Source organism: Bombus impatiens, unplaced genomic scaffold (genome assembly GCF_000188095.3).
Source record: "Bombus impatiens unplaced genomic scaffold, BIMP_2.2 scf_0020, whole genome shotgun sequence".
Classification (NCBI taxonomy): Eukaryota; Metazoa; Arthropoda; class Insecta; order Hymenoptera; family Apidae; genus Bombus; species Bombus impatiens.
This window is the reverse complement of record NT_176439.1, coordinates 889,634-916,156: the sequence shown is the minus strand read 5'-3', so window position 1 is coordinate 916,156 and position 26,523 is coordinate 889,634. Positions and strand designations below refer to the sequence as shown.

Sequence of the window (26,523 nt, the reverse complement as noted above, 5' to 3'; positions counted from 1 at the left end):
TTGCTACAAAAAGTTTATCTGTATTTTTTACATTTTAAATTTTTTGTTTTTTTTCGTTTTATATTAACATAAAATTGAAAAAAATATATGTATATCCTGCACAACCACATAAATTAAATAAAAGCAAAATAGTATTTGTGCTTGTTGATCTAGATTTAAGTTATGCGTACTACTGAATAATAATTTTTTTTCATGACTTTTAAAGTATTTTTCATCGTACATAATATGAAACGGTTATAATTGCTCACTTCTTAAAATTTAAATTATCTTATTATTATTAGTACGAATATAATGAAACACCAAATAAATACAGGTACTATTGAAATAACTCATAAAAAACGTGATATTTATTTTCAGACATTATTTAAATTTGAGATAATTTAAGTGTTGGAAAACATGAAGTATTATGCAGTAATACATTATATGGTGTTTATATAGTTATATAGCATAACCAGATGAATTTTGTTATATTTTTCTACCGATAAAATACAGCTTTTATTGATATACATGACATGCTACTAAAAATGTTAATAATATGATTGATATAAACATTGCATGTCATTTGAATTGACACATATTTAATGACTACAAGATATATATTTATATGACTATTAGTAATGTTTCATACTTACATTCTTTTTTTAAATTTTATCGCAGAAAGTAAAATTATATAAACTAAATAGGTGCTTTTAATTGATATATTTTACCGATATTATTTAACAAATTGGTAAAGAATTAAATATACATCAGATCCTGTTAAAGAAATAAGCTTAAATCTAGAAAACAGTCTCTTTTCATACTAAAATAAATTTAAAAGTTAAAAGAAATTGCTGTTTCATATGATTAATGCACCACTAAATTTGAATCTTTTAAATAAATCTATAAATATCTGTTTCTTCACTCTACTTTTAACTAAATATGTTATTTTGTTTTTCTTCTATTTTTTTACTTTTATTTTTTTATGAGGATCCATAAGTAGGAGAGACACATAGAAAAAGAATTAAAAGCAGAATAATGTGAAACATCATGAAATCGATGCAAGGTTCTTTAACTGTGAACAATCTATATGATAAATCTATTTAATTTGCTTCATAATCACAGTTGCTGCATTTATAGTAAAGTATGTTGTGACTAAAGTAATACAAATTTAGTTCATGCAATCTTATAAAATCCTGACGGTATGTATCTATCACAATGCAAAAAATATTAATAGAATTTGTACATAAATACGTGTATCCAAAGAGCACATATAAGTGGCGTGTATAATTAACGTTATTAAAATATAATTTTATTCCTTAAAAGTTTCATTATTATAGAATTTATAAGGTGGTTCACAAAATGTAAACAGATAACACGGTAATGAAAAGGGTTGAAAAATTTATACTTGTACCATTTGTATCAGCTGAATTTTGGTTAACAATTGAAAATACAATCACCACTTATAGTATTTTTCAATAATATTACATTTCATATACATATCCTAATCAATTTCAAAATATTATATTTTATAGAAATTTTATTACTTAATTAAAGTAAGTAATACATTGACTCTCAACATTATAAAAGAGAGTCAGAAAAACTGTCCTTCACAGCCCGTGTAAGACTTTCACTTGAGATCTTCAAGTCTTTCAAGACATATGCTGATAGAGGACGAGAATTATGACATAGGTATTTTTAAATAAAAGAATTGACAATAAAAATAAAGATTAAAACTGTTCTCGTATAATTAGATGCGTTAAGTATTGTTTTATCAACGAAATATGTATTGGATGCAATACAATTTTTAATGCAACATTTTACTTACATCAGTCTTAACGACTTCAGTATATATTCTTAATTCATGTTAATGATTACAGAAGATGTATACCAGTATAAAATAAGTGTTACAAAAGGAACTCTTAGAAAAGTGTTTCATTCAGAAACGCATACTATAGTATATAAAAACTCTCAGATCAGAATAAAAGGAGTATTCTGAAAGTATTAAAAAAAAAGTAGTGTTCACTTGGATGCAACAATTCATTGTTGAATGTGTATACATATAACTTATGAAACTTCGTATATGTATTCTTTTCTTCCAACCAAATGTATAAATTATATAGATCACATTTGAATATATTTTTCTTCAGTTAAAAATAAAAACAATAAATTGGAAATTTTCATAACAAGTGATTTTGGCATGTCACGTTGTTCAATATATGGCCGAAAAATATATATGTAAAATTAAATGTTTATAATATTATGCAATATCTCACGACTATAAAAATTTGAATATATATTTTTCAATTTTATGGTTATGCAACTGACTTCATTACTCGTAAATATCATATAACAGCATTATGTATTATCTGCTTTGATGATCATTATACCTTTGTACGTGTAGGGACAGTCATTTAACTTTTAATGCAATTCAGTTAATACAACTGTGTTACTGAAGTTGGTAAACATTAGCCATATATATAGCCTATGTTTTATTCAGTTAAACAAATGAATATATGGCTTCTATGATGATTCTGCAGTAACTTCTGGTGGTGTACTTACAGATGTTACTGCTGATTTGAATGCTGGAACAAATTCAGCTGCATTTGGATTCAATGTACTCTGAAAACAAATTACCTGTATGAAATTCTGTATATATAAAATATAGTATGATATTCTTTATCTATACAGTATTCGTATGTAATTAAATTTCTATTGAAAGATAAATTGAGATATACCTGCTTAGCAAGGTCATCATGCATTTTTAGATTGTTAAGTTGCTGACAAAGTTCTGCACCATTCTCAGGCATGCTAGTAGCAGTGGACCAAGCAATAGAATTTGTATTTCGTTCATGTTGTCTTTCATCTTCCCACATTGCTTTTAAACATTCCTCTGTCAACTCCTCTTCCATTAATTGTTGGATCACCTATGATTTTTAATTACTATCATGTTATCAAAATCTTATAAAAAAGAGTTTCATGTTTGAATACTTCAATCATTATTGAAACAATAGTTACAAAACCTCTTTATCAAATTCTTCCTCATTTTCCATCCAAAGGTATTCAGAAAAATCGCTCTCTTCCGTTCCTTGTACATCAATTTCAGATTCAAAACTATTATCCATATAGGAAATAATCCCTGTTTCATTTCCATAATCGTTCCCCGAACGATTGTTTGGAATCTTCATTTTCATTCCAGATATGTGTTTAGCAATACAGTGAATAATCTATAAAAATATCTATTTACTTTTTAATTTTTTATGAAGATTTCATATCCATATAGTTATATTTACATTTTTTTCATAAATAATTCTTACATATTAGTTTTTAATAATGAAGTTATTTAGGTAATTTTATTAGCTATTATTAGCATTAGCGCAATATTTAAGAATTATAAAATGTTTATGAGAGAGAAGCTTGAATTCTGTTACATGAACGAAGCTTGTGAACGAAATAAATATACAATAGCTTCGTTTACGCATATGGCAGCATCAACTACGAAATTACATTTTATATCATAGAAACTAGTTAGCTCTTGCATTTACTTTAAATTTATCGTCGAACACGCTGACAACTAAAAATTTAGAGTTATAGTATTTACTGCATCGTAACGATCGGATATGGTAAAATATTGCTTGACAGATCTGTTACAAGGCGACCATTTTTAACTGTCTACTTTTAGTATCGACAAAGCAATATTTATTAATCTTTATTCATAATTATACCGCCTATCCGTTGTTATTACAGGAAGAGATGATAATTTCACAAATGTAAAGTATAGATATACCTTTTAATGGTGTAGTTTCGAACAATTTGTGATAGAAAATACGATTTACGCAGTTCATGGATAAAATACGTGTCGTGCAACACAAATTAACCCTTGAAGTAAAACTGGGATGGTGCTGCCACCACATATAAAAGGAGCAATGTGCTTTGTGCTCCAAAACTTGATAAATATATATAATTTTCATAATCTAGTCTGATCTAAATGTTATAATGATTAAATATACTTAATCAGATCTTAAACCTTTTACTAATCTATGTTCTTACATTTTAGGTAATTTAGATGATTTATTATGATTTTATAATAAATTTCTAGCAGACAGACTAGATATAAGAGAATAATTTTATTTCATCAACAAATAAAACATCAATCAGATAAATTTTATTCTACAATTCATTTGTTATTTTTTGTTGGCATATGTTTGTATTGTATCCTATGAGAAAAAGTAAGCTATGCTACCATATAATATATGTAACCTTTAGTGAATGCGTAAATAGAAAGATTATAAAAATTTAAATTTTCCATTATAGGAGGAAATGCGTACTATGAATCCTACATAGCTAAATTCAATGTTTTTTAAATTCAAATTTTAAAACAAATAACTCGGTTAATTTTTGCTTCAGATTTTTGAGATATTTGTTCAGAGTTTCAGCATCAAACCAAGTGGTAAGAACGTTTAATGAGTCACGTAGTGGTTGCTTTGACTCACATAGTTGTATTTACATTGAAGCCGCACATCGCGTGATTGGTCGGCTTGGTTGACGTACGTGTGTTGATGTTCCATCAAAACAAAGCACAGTCGCGCGTCTCACCGAGCATTCTATCACGGTGATTCGTTGTGAGTGCGTCGTCCTTCGTTAACGTGTTCCTCGCGAAAGTGTTGGTCGACCACTCGTGTTTGTTTCAATCGTATTCTAAGTGAGTTAATGTGTGGATCCCAATGTCGTCCACAGGAAAATTCACCTCAGACGAGATCCTGGGCGGTAAGTAAATATTCGTTTCTTCGAACGACGCGAGCAGCTGTCTATCGAACGTTGCGGCCATTTCGCATGCCGCGGCTGACACATAAACAAATGCGATCTTCCTTCCTTTTACGCTGTAGGCATATTTTTCTTTGCAAGGATACCTTACCTCAGATATTTTCTATAACAATAGCCGTTTCCTTTAAAATGAACGCGAGCGTATTATTGCATTATTATCAATATAAAATAATGTAAATTTCAAAGATTTTGGCGCCATCATCTATTTGACTTTAAACTGGTCGTGCCGGTGTTTTATTACAGAGCATTATTCATGCCTAAAAATTTCACGCGAGTCAATTATTTGCATTTATTTATCATATGCTATTGTTTTTTTATGATCGTAACTATTGTTTTTTATGATCGTATGTAACAATTTCGTCATCTGTAATTTTATTTTTATTTTGTTTAAAAAATTATACATAGTTAAGACATTAACTGATGTTACATTATAGTATAAGTACTTGTACCTACATAACTAAGGATATGGGACAGACAGAACAATTGTGCCTCTTAGCTTAACTGACTCTTAACAAATTATTGGACTCCAATGCGTTAAACGATACAAATTTGACATTTGTGAGGTTTGTTTATGTTTTCATAATAAAGAAAGATAACTTCTGATCAATTTTATTTGCTTTGTATGTGTACACAATTTTATTCTAATCTTCAATAAAATTGGGGCGATCGATTTTCAATTCAAATGGCTTAAAGTGAAATTTCGTTCGTAAGAAAAAGCCACATATGTAAATTCTATTCTTCGGTGGACATCCATTGAAAGTCCTTGGAAAATGAATCGCTTTGTAACATCTGGTTGGTTGCTCACTTTGTGGTATAAGGGGGAAGCACAAAGGAGAAAGAACGCATCAAGAAACATATTTATGTTTCACCGACGCTTGTGAAGCTTTTGAACTCGATTTGGCCATATTTTAAACTTACTTTCAGAAGATATAATAAATCAATTTTTTTAGCAATAAATTATAACAATTTAATTATATCAAACAATTTTGTAACAAATTAGAAGTCGTTAAGAATTTTGGTTTAGGTTAGAAAAATCATGACTATTCTAACACGGTGTAAAATTCAAAATCGCGTTTCCATCAGCTCCGCTTAAAAAGTGAGTCTCCTTGGTAATTCTCCAACGTCGAATCGCGTGACAAACAATTGGGTCAGTGATCTATAAAACGGTCGAGTCGTTTAAATCAGTTCAAAAAGATTCAAACGAATATGACAGGCGGTTAAGTTCAAGAACATCTCTTCAGGGTCATCCATATATTATAAATCCAAACAGGTTGCTTTCATATAATTAAAGAAACGTGAATGTGATCGATGTTAGGAAAGCGTCGTCAACTTATTATCGTGACGTAACCTCTTTTTCCCCGTTGCACATTCGTACGCTCAACAGGTATCTTTGTGTATAATTGAAAAGAAATAGGAATAGTTGAGACAAATATAGCGGATGTAAGTTAAAAGAGTTCATGGGACGATTAGACACAAACCGAACGGCCGATACGGTATCCCGTTAGTGATTATCGCATCCTAATAAAACAGTCTTTTCCAAGAACATCGAATGGCTTCAGACTTGATGTTTTAGTTACGTGATATTCCTCAGGAACGCAGCTAAGTGACGTCAGCCGTTCGATGCCACTTTCCTTGAAGAAGGTTGACCTGCGTTAAAAGCTAACCTAACATTAACAGTAACGTTCTGGAACGTGACTCAGCTCACGAGCGCATTGTCCCTACAGTGGTGAGCGTGACTGAAGGTCCTAGGTAGGGCTGTCAGATAGGATCGTTTAGGTAGGACATCCCTCGATTAGTTTGTCTCTTATTTTAACTCGTACATTGTTAGAAATATGATTCTTACGCTTTTTTAACGTTATTGTGGAATTTTTTTATTTTTTTACTATCGAATTAAATTTCGTTTTAGATTACTATGAAAAATATTATTCTAACAGATATCTGTAAATCTAATAGATATCATTTTATGTGAAATTTAGAGTCTAACAATAATTCAACAAAAGAGTATTTGAGACAATCTAATGCAAATTTATTCATTCACGAATAAACGTGCTTACAAATGGATCTTTTATTCATCCATATATAAACGTTCATTGTTAATTGTGAAAATAATAAGCATTATTGCATCCTGTGCATCAAGTTTTTTTTCGAACACAACCTGAAGGAGATTTGTAGTCGAAACTAAGGGTCTGTTCGTATGTAGCGTCGTTTGACTTTGGACGTTTGATTAAAATGACGGACCGATGAAAGGGGGTCACGTTCGCTTCTATTTTTAACCATAACGCTCGTTGGTGGACTTTAATTCAATTCATTAAGGCCACCTACCCGCCGTGATTTCGTGGCACGTGACGCTTCCTGGCCATTTTCGTGCATTCGTCTGGTTACTATCGGAACCCTTTTGTCTTTTATGTTTCATATAAATTGACACGTTGTCGACATATTAATTCACTCTATACTAGTCGATTTTATTCTGTGATTTTCTTACTAGAATAACAGTCTTTACTTTTAATACGAGTTCACCAGACGTTAAAGGGAGAGCTGTCATGAAATATTGGAATATGGAATATTCATGGAAATCCTCTTAATTACAGAGCTTAAAACTTAAATGAGTATCTTATTGTGTATATATATATATACATTTGTTTATCTATTTATTTTATTATATTACACAATAAATATTACATATAAGTTTAATTTCAATGAAATTTGATATTAATTTGACAAAAGTATCAAATGTTCATAGACAAAGAAAGAGAAACTGAAACCCGTCATTTTGAAAGGTTCATGTTGCGGCTTTGTCATTAGTGTTCAGTGTTAACCCTTGCATTGCTTTATTATAGCTATGTACACGATGCGAACAACAATTTTATACCTCGATATACAAAAAATGCATTTTTTAATTTCAATAATGATATCAGATTAAATAACAAATCAAAATTGTCATTCTTTATATATTTCTATTTCTATATTAGTTCTTTACCATTGTCTCAATCTAATAGGGAGAATCAAATTAAGTTGGTAGAATGAGTAGGCAGATAAGGCACAAGTCGGAAGCCATCAGCTACTCTTAATTAAACGTTCACTCGTCTTACGGAAGTCGAAGAACGATATTAAACACCAGTCGTCCCAGAATCGAATGAGCCTTTTTAAACGATATTTCTCAAGTTGAATATTACCGCGTCGAGTGGGTTGCGCGCTACAAACATTAAGCTGCGCGCGCACCATTTGATGACTAATGCGGCTGCCGGTGCAGATCCATCCGGAAAAGAATTAATTCACTATCTCACCTAATTATCTTATCTTTATTTTTTTAACATTATTTGAAGAAAATAGCATGAGTGATTGTTTTATGACGTGAATGTATAGAGCTTAAGAATAAAACGTCGGGGTATAAAGTCGATAATCGAATGCATAAGTAAACGACTACGTCAAAGAGTTGCATTTGCTTATCGTGCTTTAACTTCAAGCAGCAGCTTGTAAACCTTATCGTCGACGTTTGTTGACAAAAAATATCCCAGTGTTTTGTAAATTGGTCGCTCGGAGTACGTTAACAGGCGTCTTCTTTCGGTCATTCATGCATCTTTTGCCATCGTTACTATACAATAACGAGCATACAGATAGGGAAAGACCTTACACTCGATTCTGTTTAATTCAATTTGTAATTATTCCCCGAGATACAAATTTGAAAGGTTTTTTATATTTATGATACTTTAAACTATTGTGAAATTTACAAATGTATTTTTAAATTAAATTAAATAAATTTAAATATTATTATATTATAGAAACGAAATTTTTTATAAATTTTTTATAATATTTTTTTATAAATTTTTTTTATAATTTTTTATAAAAAATCCAATTTGTTGGATTTACAAGAAATATATCTTTGTTTTATGTATATAAATATATAAAATACAATAGAAATAAAACCTTTCGTAATACAATACAATACAAACACGCTCGTTGCTGCATTTTTCAACCATTTTTGGTACATGAAATTGCAGAAATTTCATTCCTTTCCGATATCAAAATTATCAAACAGCAAAAGATACAGGGTAATAAACGCATTGAAATTACCAGATGTCTGAAAACGTAGATACGAAGGATTATATAACCATATTGAGAATTTTTTTTGAGAGTTTTGTCCAACGATTACGTTGTTCGAACACTTGAGTAACGTTTCTAGAAAAAGTTATTCAGAGTTATTGTAACATAGTCAGATGATTTACATGTTTTATCACGTATTATGATTACTATTAATATTCTTCGTAAGTGAATGTATTTGCGCAGGAAAATATCGAGAAGAGAGGCGGAGCAGAACCACGTTATTCTTTTTTGCGCGGTACATTCTGTAAAATCATCGCGATGCATTCGCTAAGTCAACACGTGTGACCTTGCTTTGCACGTGCTTATTTATTTCGATTAAACAGAGGAGCTCCTTTATGATACGTCTTGTAAAACGAATTTGATCGTTTCACCGCCTTCGTTGCTGTTTCTATATCTGATACTTGTCCCTTAAAGGGAAGCTTTCCAAAGTTTTCCAAAAGTTCTGCATGAAACTATCGATGGTTCTCAATTGAAGCGTTTGCGGTAATAAGCAGTTGGCTACAATATTTAAATGTATTTATTGAAAGAAAAAGAAAGATGTAGATTTGATATTTAAAAGTGCAGAAGTTTATCTCTAATATTACTTGACTATGAATTTGTAACGCGTTAAAATGTAGTTTGATTTTGAATTGTTTCTTGTTGGTTCCCACTTCTCACCTAAATTGAGAAACAAAGTTGCCTTCTTATTGCAGCAGTCCCTTTAATCACGTTCAGCGTGGTAGAAATTCTTGATGAAGCTATCGATCGTTCTCGAATCGCATTGGTAAGTGAATTGCAGTATCAGAGGTTGAAAAAAATAAGTTAATCATATTTTGCGACAGCCGAGCGACGCTTCTTATCCAATTTTTTCTTCTTTTTTGCTCGTAGTCCACTCAACTTGCCATATTTCGCTCGAATCTGGTGTCTAATGAAGTTCGATAACTCGACCAGCTGCCACAATCTGCTCATATTTATTCGGACCAGATCACGAGTATATACATAACGACAGTTCTTTATTTCTTCCAAATCCACCTTATTCTTATAACACGGTTTAATCGCCATTTCCTCCCTCCCCCCCTCTCTCTTTCTCTCTGTTTACACATAAAAATTTAATTCCAATTAATTACAATCGTATTGACGTTTCAAGCGAACGAGAACGTGTGAACGTTGCGGAATAAAAGACGATAAGAGAAGCCATCGTCGGTTAAATTTGGTGTATATACCGAATGCAAAAGCTTTCGTTGTACACAAAGTTATCGTTATGCATATTTGACATTGATGATAAAATGGATTATGCTTACATTGGGTTTATACTTGTACGCGTTTATGTATGCCACGATTTATCGCGTTACCACACACGCCTGGCGCAAAGTTAACAAAACAGAGTAGTAAATGATGTCATTCGATGACCGCCAGCTTGCCGCACTTTTTTAACCTGATAATTAAATCAGCTGTTTAAAAATCTGAGTCCATTTACTGTCGTTTTGATTTACGCGTTGATTGAAAAATTAAATTTTGTGGATGATTTTTCTATAGCAAACCCACATTCAGGTAAGACGAACAAATGGGAACGGATGAGCAAGATTTTGCTGTATGATTTATATTTTTACTTCTCGTATTGATTTAACAGATATTTGAGTTTTAAGAGTTCATTAATACAATGCAAACGAACGTTCAGTTTCTCCTTTCTAATTTCCAATTTATAACTAATTGAATGAAAGTTTTACGCCATATGATAGAGAACATAAGATTCTACTATTCTACTATCTTTGCTATTCATTTTTAGAACGTTCATAGTGTAATAATAATTTATTGAAAGCCTTTTTTTTATGTTATATAGAAACATAATTTAGTAGAATAAGAGGTTCCTCGTTATTGTGAATTCTGGTTCACATAGAGCAGTGTTGTAATTTGAAGCGTATAGAATTTCTCTTGTTTTCACACAAGATTTGCAATGCGTTATATTTCATTGGAGATAATGACTTAGAATACTCTATATCGTGCAACTTTGCTAAATTTCAGCAATTTCCTTGATAATTTCAACGAAACATCAATTATACCTATATGAAAATCGTTCAATATATGATTTATTTCGACGATCAATTGAATCGGTATTTCACTGTAATTGTCTACCATTACGTGAAGCGGTTGCGTTATTCAAGAGGCGTTCCTGTAATTCGCTTAATTGGCGCATGCGGAAATGCGGATGCTGAGGAGAATTCACTGTTCCTTGAAATTCAAATAGACGACCCGTTAAGCGGTTTTAAAGCGGATGCATAGCGAAGAACAAAAATGTTGGCCAAATATCGACTTACTAAATTCGACGCGTTAATGTTAGGTTGGCAACTAAGTAATTGCGGACAAAATGACAAAATTTGGTGGTATTGACAAAATCCGCAATCACTTAGTTGCCAACCCAATACGTATTCTCGTTCATCGCTGTATGTTTGAAAAAGAAGATGAATGAAAAAATAGGACAGAGACGCTTGGCGTTACGAAATCTATCAAACAATCGAACGTAGATTTCACTTTTGTGAAAACTGCGATTCTCGGACCAAGAAACTTTTATCTTATATCGAATATCGCGATTCGATAATTTTCTTTGAATACATAGAAGCGTTTCGAAATTGCATTGTCTAAAAATTGGAACGCTGCATATCGTATCGACGTTTATATATAATTCATGTGTAAATATAATTCCCGTTTTTATTTCTTATTTTCTTATTTCAGTCATAGATAAGGAGCAAAGGAGTGATGATGATTCACTAATTGGAAAATGTACAGACCACACGAGAATGTTTCTTTATTCCATCGTGCACGTAACATTGTCAGCTAATCGCGTAGAAACTAAATGGGAAACGTGGAAGAGGAAACGTATTTCTAATGACTCACGAAAGTGTCCAGCCACTTAGCATAGAAAATCTTTATCTGCATATTTAGTTATATAAAACATTTTGAAATGTTAATAGCATTCTAATGAAATGCGACTGTCATGATTATATCGATAAGGTTCTGTTTTGTCGTTCGTTTAATTACCGTGCTTGAACTTTCGAATTCTACGATTCTTATCCTATGTTCGTTACGAAGGTATTTAATAAATACAATTTTGATTGCAGAATTTGTGTCGAAGATAAGTTAAAGTGTTAAAATTGCAAGCGCGAAGGAAAAGTCTAACATTGCCAACTTCAAAAGCCAGAGAAAGATAACGTGCAGTCTTTCCATGCGTTTAAAAATATTTTGCGTTTTAAAAATATATTTCATCGTTTATTTGCGTTCAGTCACGTTCGCTGGAGTAGGTGCACATATACGTTATTACTCGTGAAATGTTCTTCGTAATAGAAATTGGTAATAAAATTAAGTTAAATAAAAAGATTCCAAAATCAAATAATCCAGTTTTGGTATCGTCATGGTCTTTAATGGTCCAATGAGTAAAAGTTAAATTACGCACATATCCTGTCGAAGAGAAACGAGCACCTAAATACTTTCGAACGATAGTCCACACACGATCCTAGAACTTGTCCGTGGCTTTCTATCACGAAATCACTGTTAGATTTGCAAACAAAGAAATTGTACCCGGAAGATATCAAAGACTCGCCGATATCCAGAATAATTGATAATAAATTCCACGTTTTTCTCCGGAAATACAAGATAAATTTTGTATTATGACTGTGTTAAGTCATTCATGTATCGTGTTCTGTAATGACGCAAAACGCTCTATATATGTATATACATGCGTATACGTAGGGAACGTCAAAGCTAACGAACCTTGGCCATCAACCTCCTTGGTAATCGAGTCGATGATTCTTCGACAAATATTATCGCTTCATCGCGTTTTACGTTTCTATAAACACTGTATGAACTAGGATATGTTAGACTTGTTTCCACTTTTACCAGGAAATCCTGTTTCCTTCGTTTTTACTATTAGCGTGCGGGTTTCGATAGAAACATACGATTCAACGCTAAGTATCCTGTTTTCAGACTTTGATACTGTTTCAACGAATGTATCGTGTATCGTGCAAACGAACGTTATTATGTCAACAAATAACTACGCAACAAGGAAATATCGTCTTTAAAGATCGATATAGAGGCACGACTGTTCGTATGTTTAGTAGGCAAGAATGCTTTACCGGCAAAAATATATGAAACAAACTCAATATTTCAGATGGAAAAGAGATCTTTTTATTTAATTTAAGATTAATCGGGAATATTTGAAATTCAACTCGTTGTCTTTCTATCATTTTTATTTTTATGCAATTTGGTATCGTTTTTCAAAAATAATTCTGGCTCATTTGGTAAGGCGATTTGGTATATAATATGGTAAAGCGAAGTGCCATCAAAATTTTCATACCTGCCATACGGATTTATTTCATAATTTTTATTTGTCCTTTTACAGAGTCATGGGTGGAATTGACTTCCGTGCCCGACAGGGTAACACCGTTACCGTTCAGTAGTGGCGGAGAAGAATATTTGCGACTTCTTAGGGAAGCGCAAAGGGATTCTCTGCCTTCGTCCGCTAGGCATTCTTTGGCATCTTCCCGTAAAGGCACGCCGAGAGATAGGTAAAATTATTTACTTTATTACTAGATTGCGGATATTTCTGCCTATTTATATTTTATAATCGCCAGACGCAATGTAATGTAAATTAGAACTGAAGCAAAAATTTCTGTTACAATTTATCGCGAGGCGTTTGAAAGCAACTTCCGAAGATTGATTATTCAAATTTTTCCACTCCAGCCATCAATATCTAATCTAATCTGATGAATACCATTCGATATAGGAATCAAGCAAATTTGTAATTCGATTAAATTTAATCTAAAAACTCCGAAACGTTGCTCAAGATGCCTAAAATTCGTGTTGTTCCTAATATGCTCCGAAACTCTATCGTGTTACGAATTTCTTTTTCTGAGACGACAAATCCCAACAGCCTGCGCTTGGATCCTCGAAAAGGGTCATTAGATCAAGTCTGGTTTATCTTGTTCCTCGTGTACAAGTACGATGCAGCCGAGGAAGAAAGGAAAAAAGAAAAACATGAGTCAGATGCCGGTTCCGAAGAAAGCGAAGGAGAAATCTTTTTCTGGCCAGTTTCTTTGTGCTCGTAGGCGTTGGAACGTCTCAAGGACTATAGGCTGAAAGAGGAAAAGGCAAACAGCCGCGCTTTCATCGTGACTCTGACCTGGCGTACAAACGAATTTTCCAAATCTTTTGTACGATTTTTCTTTGATGTCTGCGACGTTAGAAATTTCCACGTTAAGGCTTTTTAAATGATTTAACAGTATTTTTAGGTTCAGAATGAATACGTGGTGGATTTATATCCGCTTTATAGCCGCGCTACAAATAAAATCAGGAAGTTTCTAATCAAATCATATCTTTGTTAGAAATAAACATACGTTCAAACGTTAGCGTGTTGCTTGTATTCTTAATCTTTACTATTTGCGACGTTTAATTTGAAGTGTGTCGCAAATATTCGATAAGCTCATCTATTATCATTTGTAGTTCCGTGTGAAATATAGAAAAAAAAAACATGATACGATGCGGAGATCGTATAATCGAGAGTGTTTTACATTAGTGTACATCGAATTATATTACCGATAAGAAAATCGAAGTCGAAATGAGCCAAGAAGTTTCTTATTATTTCTCTAATTTTCTATCTGAATAACGCTGTTTGTTGTATTTAATTTTTTCACGTTCAATATTGCGAATACACGACATATTTACTTCAGTAACTTACTTAAAAATCATGAAATAAATTTTTAGTAACATCTCTACTTTAATACTTTAGTAAATCATTAATCAATTAAGCAAAAATATATGTCCATTTTCGGGAAATTTGCTCTAAAATGTTAATCTATTGCACATGAAAATTTATTTTTCGTAACTGATAAAGAAAATTTTTTTCACGGGCTAAACAAAAATTCAATTCTGCAAATTTATGGATCTGGTTTGCTGTTAAAACTTCTTAACCGAAATCTGTTCGATCAAAATCTCGGAGCGCAACAATATTTTGAATGCTCCATAAGTAATAAAAAAATGTGTAAAATTTGTGAAATCTTTTCTTACAGCCCAAAGAGCCCTCCGAACAGTCCGAACACAGAATTATCTACCGAAGATGAGCTCAAAGGAGTCTATATAAATTACTGCTGCAACAAGGTCAGTTTCATAATCGATTTCTAATACCGTGTGCCTGTGTGGTTCACCATCACATAGGATTTTACGTATTCGTATTTCGTTCGTTCAATTTATCAAACTACATTCATCGTGGAATCGAGTCGAGTAGTCTTTATTCAATAGCCAATTATACATCTAAACCTTGTTACGTAATATTCAATATATATCGTTTTAAGAATAATATAGCACGAGCGAAAAGTCACGTAAAAGAGATCGTGTAATTGTTACACCATTTTCTCTATGGCGCATGCCTAAGTGAAGTATGTACTTCGAAATGGAGACCTGTGCAACTGGTTTTATCGAACGAAACAAAACAGGGGCTACACTTTCCATATAAGGTCTACGGATCAACGACTCTTTTAGCGTGCATTGTGGGTCATAGAACACGCGAAGTGCTTTATGCGAGTTCGTGGAAAACCGCGGTGTCTTCGTGTGCGGTGAATACCAAGCCTGTTTCGCATCGACGAAACTGCGAGACGTAGTTGAAGAGTTTAACGAGAAAGTGCTAAAGCCGATGGTTTTGAGAAAACTTACCTCATCTTCGAAAAAGATATATTTATATTTCACTGAATTTCTCAACTATAGAACGCAATATGTATAGACAATTTCAAGCCATTTACATGTTTATTATTTTGTTTGTTCAAATTCTATGTATCTGCCCGATATGAAAACCAATAAAGCTCTATCTAGCGATTAGACAAGCTATATTCAAATCAGCACGATAACTGTAGCGAAGCTCTTTTATTGATGGTTTGTGTGCCGACGACTTATTTATTCACATCGGTAAGGAGTCCTCGTGAAAGAACAGCTAACTACACCTTATCTTTGCTATATTTTTCGAACTACGCGCAACTCGTTGGAAAAACATTGTTAATTGACAGGTATGCTCGCTAATTCGTCCTTGAGGAGGGAAATCAGTGAGGTTATCAGTGAAGTAAGATGGTGGAAAAATACGGCGTCGACGATGAGAATAATGACAAAAACAATCGGTACGAGACAAAGGCAAAATGAGTTAGGTCGATAACGAGTCGCGAGAGGCGAGGATTTTTCATGAGTCAGTTGCCCGACCGCGTTTTTAACGCAAGTTCTCTCCTCCTTTATGTTCCACCGTTTCTCTTTGTAGAGACAAGGTCTTGAAAAGCTAAGCTGTGTTCTCGAGTCTTCTTTGAGAATCCTCGGTTTCTCGATTCAACCGTTTAGATAACGCATTAAAAATAGAATATCTTCAGAAGCTTCTGTTTTCCAGGCTCTGTACGTCTTATCTCCGATGCGACAGTCTTTTTCGTCTCCTGTTGTTCTCCTCGCCGAGTTTCACGATCTCTCAGCGTGTTGATTCGTTCATCTTCGTTTTATTTCTATCAACGATCGTGTTGGCAAGCGATAAAATCAAGGTGAAAGAACGACCTTGATATTCGCAGCGACGAGAAAAATAATAGAAGGAAAGGAAATTGAAGAAAACATGCCTCTGTTGATTGATACTGAGTCGCTGAATCGAGACTCGACAAATTGCGCATTATTCGTAATCATAGGCAAGCGTTTTGCACCTAGTATCGTAATCCACTTACAGATACCCCCAAGGATACCCGGATTCGAGGCACCGGTTATAGTTTCGTACTTTCGCAACTACGTATGTTTCTATGTGCCTCCGTTGGGGACCTTGGCAAACTTTTCATCGTGTCGTTATCGATCCTACTTTGCTTTTAAAGGAGAGACACGAGGAACGCATAGAAAGCATATCGCCAGTTTAACTGGAAGAGTGACGCACGTAAAAAATCGTTGCTTTTGAAATATTCTAAAAAAATCAGTTCTAAAAGCTGTTCTGCCATTTTGGTAGCTGTTATTTGCTGCGTAGATCGAATATGATTTAGGCTGTTATTTCTTTTTTATCTAAATGCGATAATTTCATGAAATTTGTGGGAATTGAAATACGTTATAACACCGTGCTAACTATTTCTTTTTTTTATTTTTAAATTATATAATTTCTTTTTGTGTCTTCAGTTTGAATAGCGAGCTTCTGCAATGCATGCGTTGCTTTTGTATCCATTACTCTTTCGTATCGTGATAGAACAGTAATTATATGTTTATTCAATGATTCAGCGTCTATGCAAAGATCGAGTAATTCATAATTTCCTGTTTTGAAATTTTTGTTGTAAGCGTTCAAACAATTTAATGAGATATTACACGAAACTCTAATATGGAGCGAAGTCAAGTGGAATCAGCCCGATGAACTAAACGCGTAAAAAGTTCCACGGTTTTACCAAAGAAAGAACGCAGAAGTATACCGCTTTGCTGTGCTAGTTCGTTCACCTGAGTTTGTGTTTATTGATGTAACGCGCGTGTTCCGCTGTTACCGCGGACAGATCACGCGATCACGAACGAGCGAATCGGCGGCGTTCTCTACGGTTACGCTTACGTGTCTCATCTTGGGCAGAAACCGGTCCTCTCACGCGGTGTGTATTGCATTCGAGAAACGGGTTCCACTTCACGGTGAGTTAGCGAACGAGAAAAACACGAGGAGTAAGAAGGGAGACACTCGATATACGTAGCCGATGTACGATGCATTACGCTTCTATTGGATTAAGTCGAACAGCCGTTATGCTCATTCCAACCGAGCGCATTCGCGCTGTTCCGTGGAATGCGATAAATACAGGTATATAAGCGAACGATTACGTATTAGAGAAATGCTTAATGATGATCTATCGTATGTAGCGTCGAACAGGTTTCAGCATATTTGACTTGCAATCGAAATAAACGAATAGAAATTTTAAATGACGAATACTTCCAATTATTACGTTATTTTCGTTTTAGAAACAATGTAGGAAAAATTACTTTGTTACAAAGTTAAAAGATATTGCTTTCAAATAATTAGGCATAATAATTAGGTTAGGTTAGGTTTTAAATATTGGGTTCAAATCCCTTTAGTTGCTTTATTAATTTTATTTTAGATATAACATAGGGAAAGAAATAGTATTTACATATGAGGTAAATTCTGACTGTCTCTCTTAAATTACATAACTGCCCATTAAGTAAAATTTCTGAACTCTTTTCGACAAAAATAAAAATTCCTAGAGGATGAAGTTCGATGTTGAAATTCTGTTGCAGAGGATTTATGTTATAATGAAAGCGCTTCGAAAGATTAAAAGTCCCAAGTTTCTTATTAGCACTTCGTTAAGTAAGCTTCCATATATATACATATATTCGATTGTTCGCAAAATAATTGCGTAGAAAGTTAGCATTCGCGAATTCTCAGGAAATATAATACGGAAACTTGACGCGAAAAGGAGAACATGCGATAAAAACTTCTCTAGAATTTGTTACACTTGTGCCTTGTCGGTGTGTCGATGTGTTTTACTTGCAAGTCATTTCCAAGAGAAATTACATTTCCGAACAGTACGATTTTTATCTAACTCTGTCAATTGTTTTTAAAATGAAATTCTAAAAAGTGTAAAATTTCTGTGTAAGTAATTCCATAAAATGGAACAGAATTGTAAGTATTTGTTTAGATATTAATGCCTAACATAAAATAGCAAGTGTTATTTCAACATACCAATCCGGCTGCTGAACCACGCATGTTCCACAGCCGTAGTTTATTTATATTTCTACTCTCGTTTATCGTGCACGAGCAGTATATCCGTTTCGCTTGCTAATAAAAACCATCTTTCTATCCAGTCACCCTGTTTCGCGAAATAACTCTTCTCATGCTATGTTGGAATACCAACAATTTCGTCATGGTTAAACCGAGAATGCAAATTCAAATCTTTATAGTTATAACCAGACGTGATAATCATTTTAAGCCAAATTAAACAAGTTGTATCTACCGTAAGAATTCATTTTTCTAGTTTAAATAACCGTAGTTCTTCTCAATGACATTTTACGTAAGAAATTTAAAAATTATTTATTCTTGGTTTCATCCTCTAAATATTATAATTCTTGCATTCGTTATGTATTCTGCACGATCTTGAATATTTAAATTTCCAACAAATGCACAAGTATCCGCAGTCTGATGGCACCGCATGATATTCGATCGTTCTCCATCGACTTCTAAGGTTTTCGCAGGATAATTTTTAATGGAGGACGAAATTAGATTCCGGTTTGATTCCCAAGAGATTGCCCCGGTTGTCACGATTAATTTCAAGAGAACCATTCCCAAGCTCTGTAAGTCGTTGATCGACTATTTCAGTGACGTTCTTTCTCCAATATTTTCTTGAAATATTCGCAAAAAAACTAACATCGTGTGAGACGAGCTTAGACGAGAGAAGTTTTCTATGTGGTATGCGATACTAAAGAAAAAAAAGGAGAAAAAGAAGAAAACATCGTTAGTGTTAAGGTCGCGAGAGTTGAACGGTAGTTATTGAATTCAGGATTGTGTTTCTCGGATTCTACTACCATTTTGCACGTTCTGTTGGCACGATATATGTACATTAGAAAAAAAGGTAATAAAGTAGATGTTTGATTTCGACGTTCGAAATAAAGCGACTTTCATCGTGTATCTAAAAAAAAGTAGGACGCTCTGTTTTTTTCACGTTGTCGAGGATGAGCCGGATTTTACTCCTCTTAACAATGTTCTAATCGACAGTGGCAAATTAATCCAGATTGCGATATACAGCAGATTAGTCAGCACAAAGGCGATCAATTATAAGAAGGCGATTGGAGAGGAGGGATAAGGACCGTGCCAACTGTCACGTATGCCATCTTGCACGATCGCATAAAATATTGCCACGTATGTGATCCCCGTCACGTTCACGACAACGCATCGGTTATATATCAATGCAAATTATTTCTGATATCTTTTGTGTTTAACGACAAAGAAAAATTGATTTCGATAAACATGCAGCGTTCATTTTGACACCTTGCAAAGATATATGTTCTCGTTGCTGATAAGATCAAATATATACGTTGCCAATAGATGTAAACATCGACTTTCTAAATTTTCTATGGGCCAATATCCACTCGAAGATTATTCAAAGTGATTTGCTGTCGAGAGTTGATTGATAAGCACTTTAAGCTTCATTTGATGTAGACTACGAGCTGGGAGAAGTTAAACGGAAATAGTAATCCTCTCGCGATTTTCAGCTGAATCGACGTTGAATCATTGATCCGAAGATTCACGATAAGTAAATTTTAATATTTAACGCGATCCACCCAAAATCAACTTGTTAGTGGAATTAATCTGTAAAATACACATTGAACTTTTTTCCATGACTACCTGTTGTGTTACATTTAAACGAAGAACTGCTAGCTCGTTCTTATTAGACTCTGAAATTGCACGTAGCATAGTCTCGAGACAGAATAGAATAATGGAGCTATATACAGAAAGCGTAGCTCGTCATTGACCCTCTCGAGCCAGCACTGCAAAGCTACACAGTGAAATGCCGTCGGTAGCTAGGGGTTTCCTCGTTGAATGAATCCGAAACACGCCAGCAGTGGACGTAATTCCCTGTTATTACGTCCGCCAAAGGGAAGTAAGGGACACACCGAAGAAACTTATGGGCAATTGCAACTAGAAAAGACCGAGATAAAGCGTAGATCGCTTTTCAACGTCGCTGGTCAGTGGTTAGTGGTCTGTCTGTAAACCAATCCGAAACCGTTTCGACATAACGTTGCTGCGTAATATCGAATGAATTCCTCGAATTTGGTCGAGCCAACTGCCATACAGAGAGGACACGAAGCACGCGTGGCCTGCTTTTTCTTCGACCGTATCGTACGTTCGTATTGATCCTTTTCCCGTCTCGCACTTGTACATCAATTGTAGTGTCGAAGTTTGATGCGCAGTTGCTTGAATTTTTTTTTTTTTTTAAGTTAGTCTTCATTGTAGATTGAAATTATCAGAAGCTTTACGAGTGGCTACTTGATTAATTTAAATGTAGAAAAAATTAATTTAATTTAATTTTTTTAAATTAAAAAATAAAATTGTTTGTGTTTTATAGTAGTTTACATTATTACTGCGACGTTAAAAATATTATAAACTATTATTTAATTTATATATTTCGATTAATTCGCTCGTGGTCAGCCATGTTTTCCCTTACTTCATAGCTTCAGTAACAAGTCTAATGCCAGTCGCCAATAAAACCCCCATAATATTCAACGTGTTACAGCAGGGGGATCGAAATACATTAATTTACACTCGATATAGTAAGACGTTGAGGATTCTACAAATGCCGGAACAATGAAACAGGATTTTCCGTTTGAATCATGTTCTTAATTTTTAGCGATTAAGTATTTATGTATGCGAGAATGAAATTGGAGAAGCGATGCTCAGCAGGAATATCTTTCGTTGCCACTTCTTTACGAATGACCTGAATACCAAAGAGTATAGCGGCTCATATTCGTCTAAGCAGCACGGGGGCTGCCAGCCACTTATGGATGTAAATAAAATGAAATTTACTTTGGTTCAGTTTATTTTCATATGTATATTATCGTTCATAAATATTTAGGTACCTGATGTAATTTAATAACAAAATTCATTATTATTACACTTTCAAAGCTATGGATTGAAGAACGTTTCCCTACTGTTATTTTTTTTATTACCTTTATTGTACGTTAAGACAAATATAATACAGTTAGTAAAAATACATATCACATACACACATTGAAATAAGAAACAATGCATTGTATATGCCCAAATTTTCAAATTAATGTGTCACCGTATATATCGTAAGTATATACAACTACTATAAAAATACATGCAGTCTTTTATTACGCAAAATCGTTGTCCTGAAGCCCTGAAGTATTATTAGCTATTGGTTGATTCGTCGATCTAGCTCAAGTCATGCGTGGGAAGATAAACAGTTCCGATTGCTTGTGCCATGCGATTATTTCTCGATGAAATCACCCGACTAAGACCCTTTTAAGGTCGTTCCTCGTGAGTCGTAACCTAGTTATAAGTCCTTGGTTCGCTTGCACATTGCAATGTTTATTCCAAGTGCGTTGAACTCGCCAGTTAACCTCGTATTTAATCATTTCTCTATCTGGATCCTATTTTAATCTCTAAAATAGAGTCACTGCGTCGTTTACTAAATTTGGCCCGGTTCACGATAGTTTTATGTCTTGTGAAGTAAATTGTGTTTTTTTTTTTGTGAGGCAATAAAAAGATCAACGCGAAGATTCTGCGTTCTAAATTAGTCCAATAGAAGGACAGAACACTAATACAAGTGATTTAGAAGTATACTACGTGTTCTTAGATTTTTCTGTTAGCACGTTCACGAGAATTCAAAACTATGTGTCTTCAAAAAACAATGTCTTTGAGCGTAAATCTGGTTAGGATGAGTCGCGCTTATTCACATTCAAGATTTATTACGCATTACCTAAAACACTATTTCGAGAAATAGAATAGACGATGCTTAGCGAACTCGTTGACGAACTTGGCAAAACATTTGGATAATTTGGAGTTTGGATCATGGATAATAAACGCAAAATATCTATTATTATCTAGTATTGAAATATCTAGTTTTCGTCGTTGCTGTATGTCTCAATATTTTGTAATTTCATATGACACGTATGCATAAAAAATTTGTGTAGTAAGTGTTTAAATATTTTCATGAGTCACTCTATGTTCGAACAAATTGTGACAATATTTGTCCTACGTTTATTTGAGCGTGCAAATATGGATGTAGATATGGGATGAGCATCTCTTAATTTCAGAAGTCGCATATGTATTTAAATTATCGTATTATATGGGTTAGGTTAGGATATACTATCAATCCGATCGCCGTTAGTCTTGAATTAAAGTACGTTTTTAACTCGAACTAAAGCTAATCTAAACCTAACCTAAATCTATTCCAAACATTAGAAACCTAATATACATTTGTACATGACTTGTCATGTAAAGACGAGCGGGGGACATATGTACATATATATACGGAAAGATTACTGAAAAGAGTATCGTTAATAATATACTTCAAGTCCATAAAAATTCGCGAGGCCACTTTTCTGCATAATTACCGTAACTTATTGCCACAATGAATCATATATAATTATATATTTTGCCACAACATAATTATATCGATAGTAATTCAAGTGTCATCCACTTTATTGCATGATTCATTCGAATGAATGCGCAAATCACTTTCCTTTTTAAAGTAGCTGAATTGTTTACAAACAGTCGCACGCCTTGTTTGATACGCATTATAGTATACATATGTATATCGTAATATAGCGATACGACAGTTGCGCTCGTGACGTGATTGGCTGATTGCCTGGCAAGTTATCCTTGGCTATTCTTCGAGTCATTCACAGATAAGAGATGTATAAGTATTTCACTGAAATGTGAATCGTGACACAAGTACTTCTTCCACTTTTATTTCCCCTTATATGTTTCAGTAATTCTATAATTTTATTTACTCTTGGATAAACATTTTTAATTGAAGCTAAAATTATTCAAGTCCCCGAGTTTTACGATAAGACGACACTTTTGTGCCTTTTTTTACATTGATATTTAATATCGTATCAACTACCAAGTTATTTACGACACTCTGGGGAAAACCGAACATTATATTTAGTAATTTATCGAGCAATTTGGTATTCTTTGGAGGTCTTTTTGTCTTCTAAATTATCTTCGACGTTGTATTTCGGGTAATTTAAAATTAGGTCATACTGTTAGCAGTAAGTCGTATTTTATGAAACAGGTTCTCTCGGCGACAGATACGAATGTATGAATCTGAGAATGTTCTATTCTGTAATATGTGTATGCAGATGATAGTTACTTGATCCCTCAAGGTCTTCTGTCATTCCCGAAAAGGTTCTTATCTTCAGATAAAAATCATCGATAATAGGCAACCATTCTTTAACGCTTGTCGCTGTTTATCCCTTGTTGTTTATTTTCTCGTAGGGTCATTGACAACGATCGTTCGATAAATATAATCTACTTTTTCATTTCCGCGATAATGATTCACTGCGACTGTGAAGCAAAAGTATTTTGATCCGCTTGTGCAAGGAAAGCGTGATTGATTTACAGCGGTTAACGAGTTCTCATACACAGATACAAGTCTGATCTTGGTGATTTTTGAGTTAGACACGTTGCGTAGTGGAAAACTAAACATCTGGCATTATGTTGCTCGTGTGAAGATTCTCGTTTGGTAAACTGATCCTCGGCTTCAATTGACGGTCAACGTAGAAGCCGCGAGTATCTTCAATTTCATCATACGATAGAGGATTCATTTGTCTGTATTGCTTAAACACTTCTAAATCGGATTACCAGGGATTACTGGGACAACTCGTAGTGAAGCCAGATAACGACGCTCTTTTTTCGTACGACCAAAAGATTTAGCAAATCTTTTAAATATCGTTCGTTCCTTTTTCTCTGCGCAGGAAGCCGCTGAGCTTTTGGAGAAGAACACCGATTGGATTTACGAATGGAGCTCGCGTCCAGATCAAGCACCACCGAAGTAAGAAAATATTCTACTTTTGACTCATTGACAGTGCAATGAAATAGCGAAGAATTCAGAATGAACGATTTATCTGTTTATCTTTGAGGTTTCCTGCATTTAAGAGTATGATAAGAAGAATATACGGTTATAAATAATTTCATAAGAAATAAATAATAAATAAAAGTATTAATAAATTAAATAATTTCATAGAAAATACATAGTTTAGATATAGTGATGTTTAAGATGTAAAGCTTGTAGTATTATATTTGATTGCTGACTCGAGTCATTCTCGGGTTACATTGTTAAAGTTACATTGTTAATTAATACTTGAGTGACACGGGACATTCGATCATGCAGCAGGTTGCTTATCGATTCTTTTTTTTTTACTACAGAGACTGGAAGTTCAAGCATCCTCAGGGAGTGAATAAAAAGAAATCTTATAGCATTCGTACGACAAAAGTGGGCAAGGTTGGGTTGTTCTCAAAAGAGGTCCTTTATACTCTTTTTATCACAAACATTCTTTCTGTCTTGGTTGGAGCTGGCCTGGGGTAAGAGAAACTTCCTAAAACATATATCTAGATCTTTTCCCTAAAAGTAAGGATAGATAAATGGAACACTTTTAAAACGATGTACCGTTATTTCAGGGTTTGGTTGTCCAGGCGAGGATCGATAACGTCCAGCGTAACCATTGAATGAAAGAAAAGAACAGTCAGGGGCGCAAGAGTCAGGATTGCTGCGCTAGAGTTTGCAAGAAAACGGAGTAATGGATTGTCGTTTATGTGGAGCCGCTAGAAAGACTGAAATGCCAAGAGATAAAGGGTCGATTGAGCCTAACGAAACACGCAACATATTGTTTCGATTACCACAATTTAATATTAGCACTGTTTATTCTATTCTTCCTTGTCCGAAAAAAACTTAACGGTATACTTATTGAAACGCCGTATTATTGTGCAAAGTGTAAGTCATATGCGATTATATAATTAAACAAGAGAACGATAAAAAAAAGAAAAAGATACAAAGAAAAGAAAAAAAATTATAATATGATTTATATATTTAGTGTTGTTAAGAAGGTGATGAATGTCCATTTTATACCGTTTGTAATGCGTTTCTATCAGTGATAGTCTATAGGTATAGCCTGGGTAGTATTTATCGATAATAATAATTATTAGTCGTTAATTGAACAAAAAATAAAGGTTTGAAAGAGAGAGAGAAAGAGAGAAGAACATAATACAGAATGTTTGCGCAAGAAGAGATTTATCGTTTTATGTATAAAAATGATTCAAGAAAATTAATCTATGAAACAAAAGAAAAAGCAGGGAGGCTTTTTGCAGTGAGAGAACAATGTACACATAGTAACAGTTACACCTCCGTTTAGATTACGAATGCCCCCCGAATGTATTGAGTTTTGTGTTGATACATCGAATACCTTTATTGTTGGGATGAATTCGAAAAAGTGTCTTTTGCCATTTATTTGGGAGCGCAATGTGATAGAAAAAGTAGGCGTTGTATTTAATAAATGGAAATTCATTTTTTTACAAAATTGCAAGCAGCGACTTATAAGTTTTAATAACGTATGATAAGTTGCTTAAGTAATTGAGAAAAGTTAATAATTATCGTCCGATTCTCATACCTTTTGATTTTGTAAAGTTAAGATTCTAAAGATGGTGTATAGGAAAGAGTATAATACAACATATTCTTAGTTTTTAATTATCGATTCGTTACCAATTAAATGCCGAATTGATTATTTGAATACAATCACTTGTTGATTGGTATTTCTTTGATTTTAGGTATGTATAATATGTGTTTTGAATACCTGACGGAAATTTTACACGGCATAAATAATTTGATATTTAACAATAGATACGGATTTTTGAAAAATGATGATAATTAGTAAAAATGATAAAAAAAAAGAATACAAAAATAAGGTAAAGTGTAATATTGTATGATTCGATAAATTCATTTGTAATTGAAGAAGTCGTCTGTAACTTTCGTACTCCAAGATCTTTAGGAGGTTTTGAGTTTTTATTTCATTGAAAGATAAGCATATTATTAATTTATAATTTTATGTGTTAAAGAAAGTTACAATTTTTTCGTATAGTTAATATACGAGTCG

At 33.5% G+C, this 26,523-nt stretch overlaps 2 protein-coding genes across 3 annotated transcripts; one reads left to right on the top strand and one right to left on the bottom strand.

Annotated features, from left to right (window-relative positions):
• Nucleotides 1-1,046: 1,046 nt before the first annotated feature.
• Nucleotides 1,047-3,906, bottom strand: LOC100743813 (polyadenylate-binding protein-interacting protein 2). 2 transcript variants are annotated; one of them, XM_003484700.4, is made up of 4 exons: nt 3,764-3,906; nt 3,000-3,203; nt 2,715-2,903; nt 1,047-2,598 (listed from the first exon to the last, which is right to left on the bottom strand). In XM_003484700.4, the coding sequence occupies exons 2-4, from the start codon at nt 3,168-3,170 to the stop codon at nt 2,500-2,502; spliced, it is 459 nt and encodes a 152-aa protein (XP_003484748.1). In that variant the 5' UTR covers nt 3,171-3,203; nt 3,764-3,906; the 3' UTR covers nt 1,047-2,499. The 2 variants fall into 2 exon arrangements, with proteins under 2 accessions (XP_003484748.1, XP_012240465.1); XM_012385042.3 differs by lacking the exon at nt 3,764-3,906 and adding an exon at nt 3,522-3,656.
• Nucleotides 3,907-4,523: 617 nt separating this feature from the next.
• Nucleotides 4,524-25,443, top strand: LOC100743692 (BCL2/adenovirus E1B 19 kDa protein-interacting protein 3). Its single transcript, XM_003484699.4, has 6 exons — nt 4,524-4,743; nt 13,274-13,439; nt 14,940-15,027; nt 24,352-24,428; nt 24,803-24,958; nt 25,055-25,443. The coding sequence occupies exons 1-6, from the start codon at nt 4,701-4,703 to the stop codon at nt 25,104-25,106; spliced, it is 582 nt and encodes a 193-aa protein (XP_003484747.1). The 5' UTR covers nt 4,524-4,700; the 3' UTR covers nt 25,107-25,443.
• Nucleotides 25,444-26,523: the final 1,080 nt, after the last annotated feature.

What these genes read in the sequence shown, in the direction of transcription:
- LOC100743813 (XM_003484700.4), bottom strand. Translation starts at nt 3,170, where the DNA reads ATGAAAATGAAGATTCCAAACAATCGTTCGGGGAACGATTATGGAAAT. An exon ending in AGGAAGAATTTGATAAAGAG is followed by an intron (nt 2,904 to 2,999) that starts GTTTTGTAACTA and finishes TAAAAATCATAG; the next exon opens with GTGATCCAACAATTAATGGA. An exon ending in ATGATGACCTTGCTAAGCAG is followed by an intron (nt 2,599 to 2,714) that starts GTATATCTCAAT and finishes ATTTGTTTTCAG; the next exon opens with AGTACATTGAATCCAAATGC.
- LOC100743692 (XM_003484699.4), top strand. Translation starts at nt 4,701, where the DNA reads ATGTCGTCCACAGGAAAATTCACCTCAGACGAGATCCTGGGCG. An exon ending in AAAGGCACGCCGAGAGATAG is followed by an intron (nt 13,440 to 14,939) that starts GTAAAATTATTT and finishes CTTTTCTTACAG; the next exon opens with CCCAAAGAGCCCTCCGAACA. An exon ending in TTGGTTGGAGCTGGCCTGGG is followed by an intron (nt 24,959 to 25,054) that starts GTAAGAGAAACT and finishes CCGTTATTTCAG; the next exon opens with GGTTTGGTTGTCCAGGCGAG.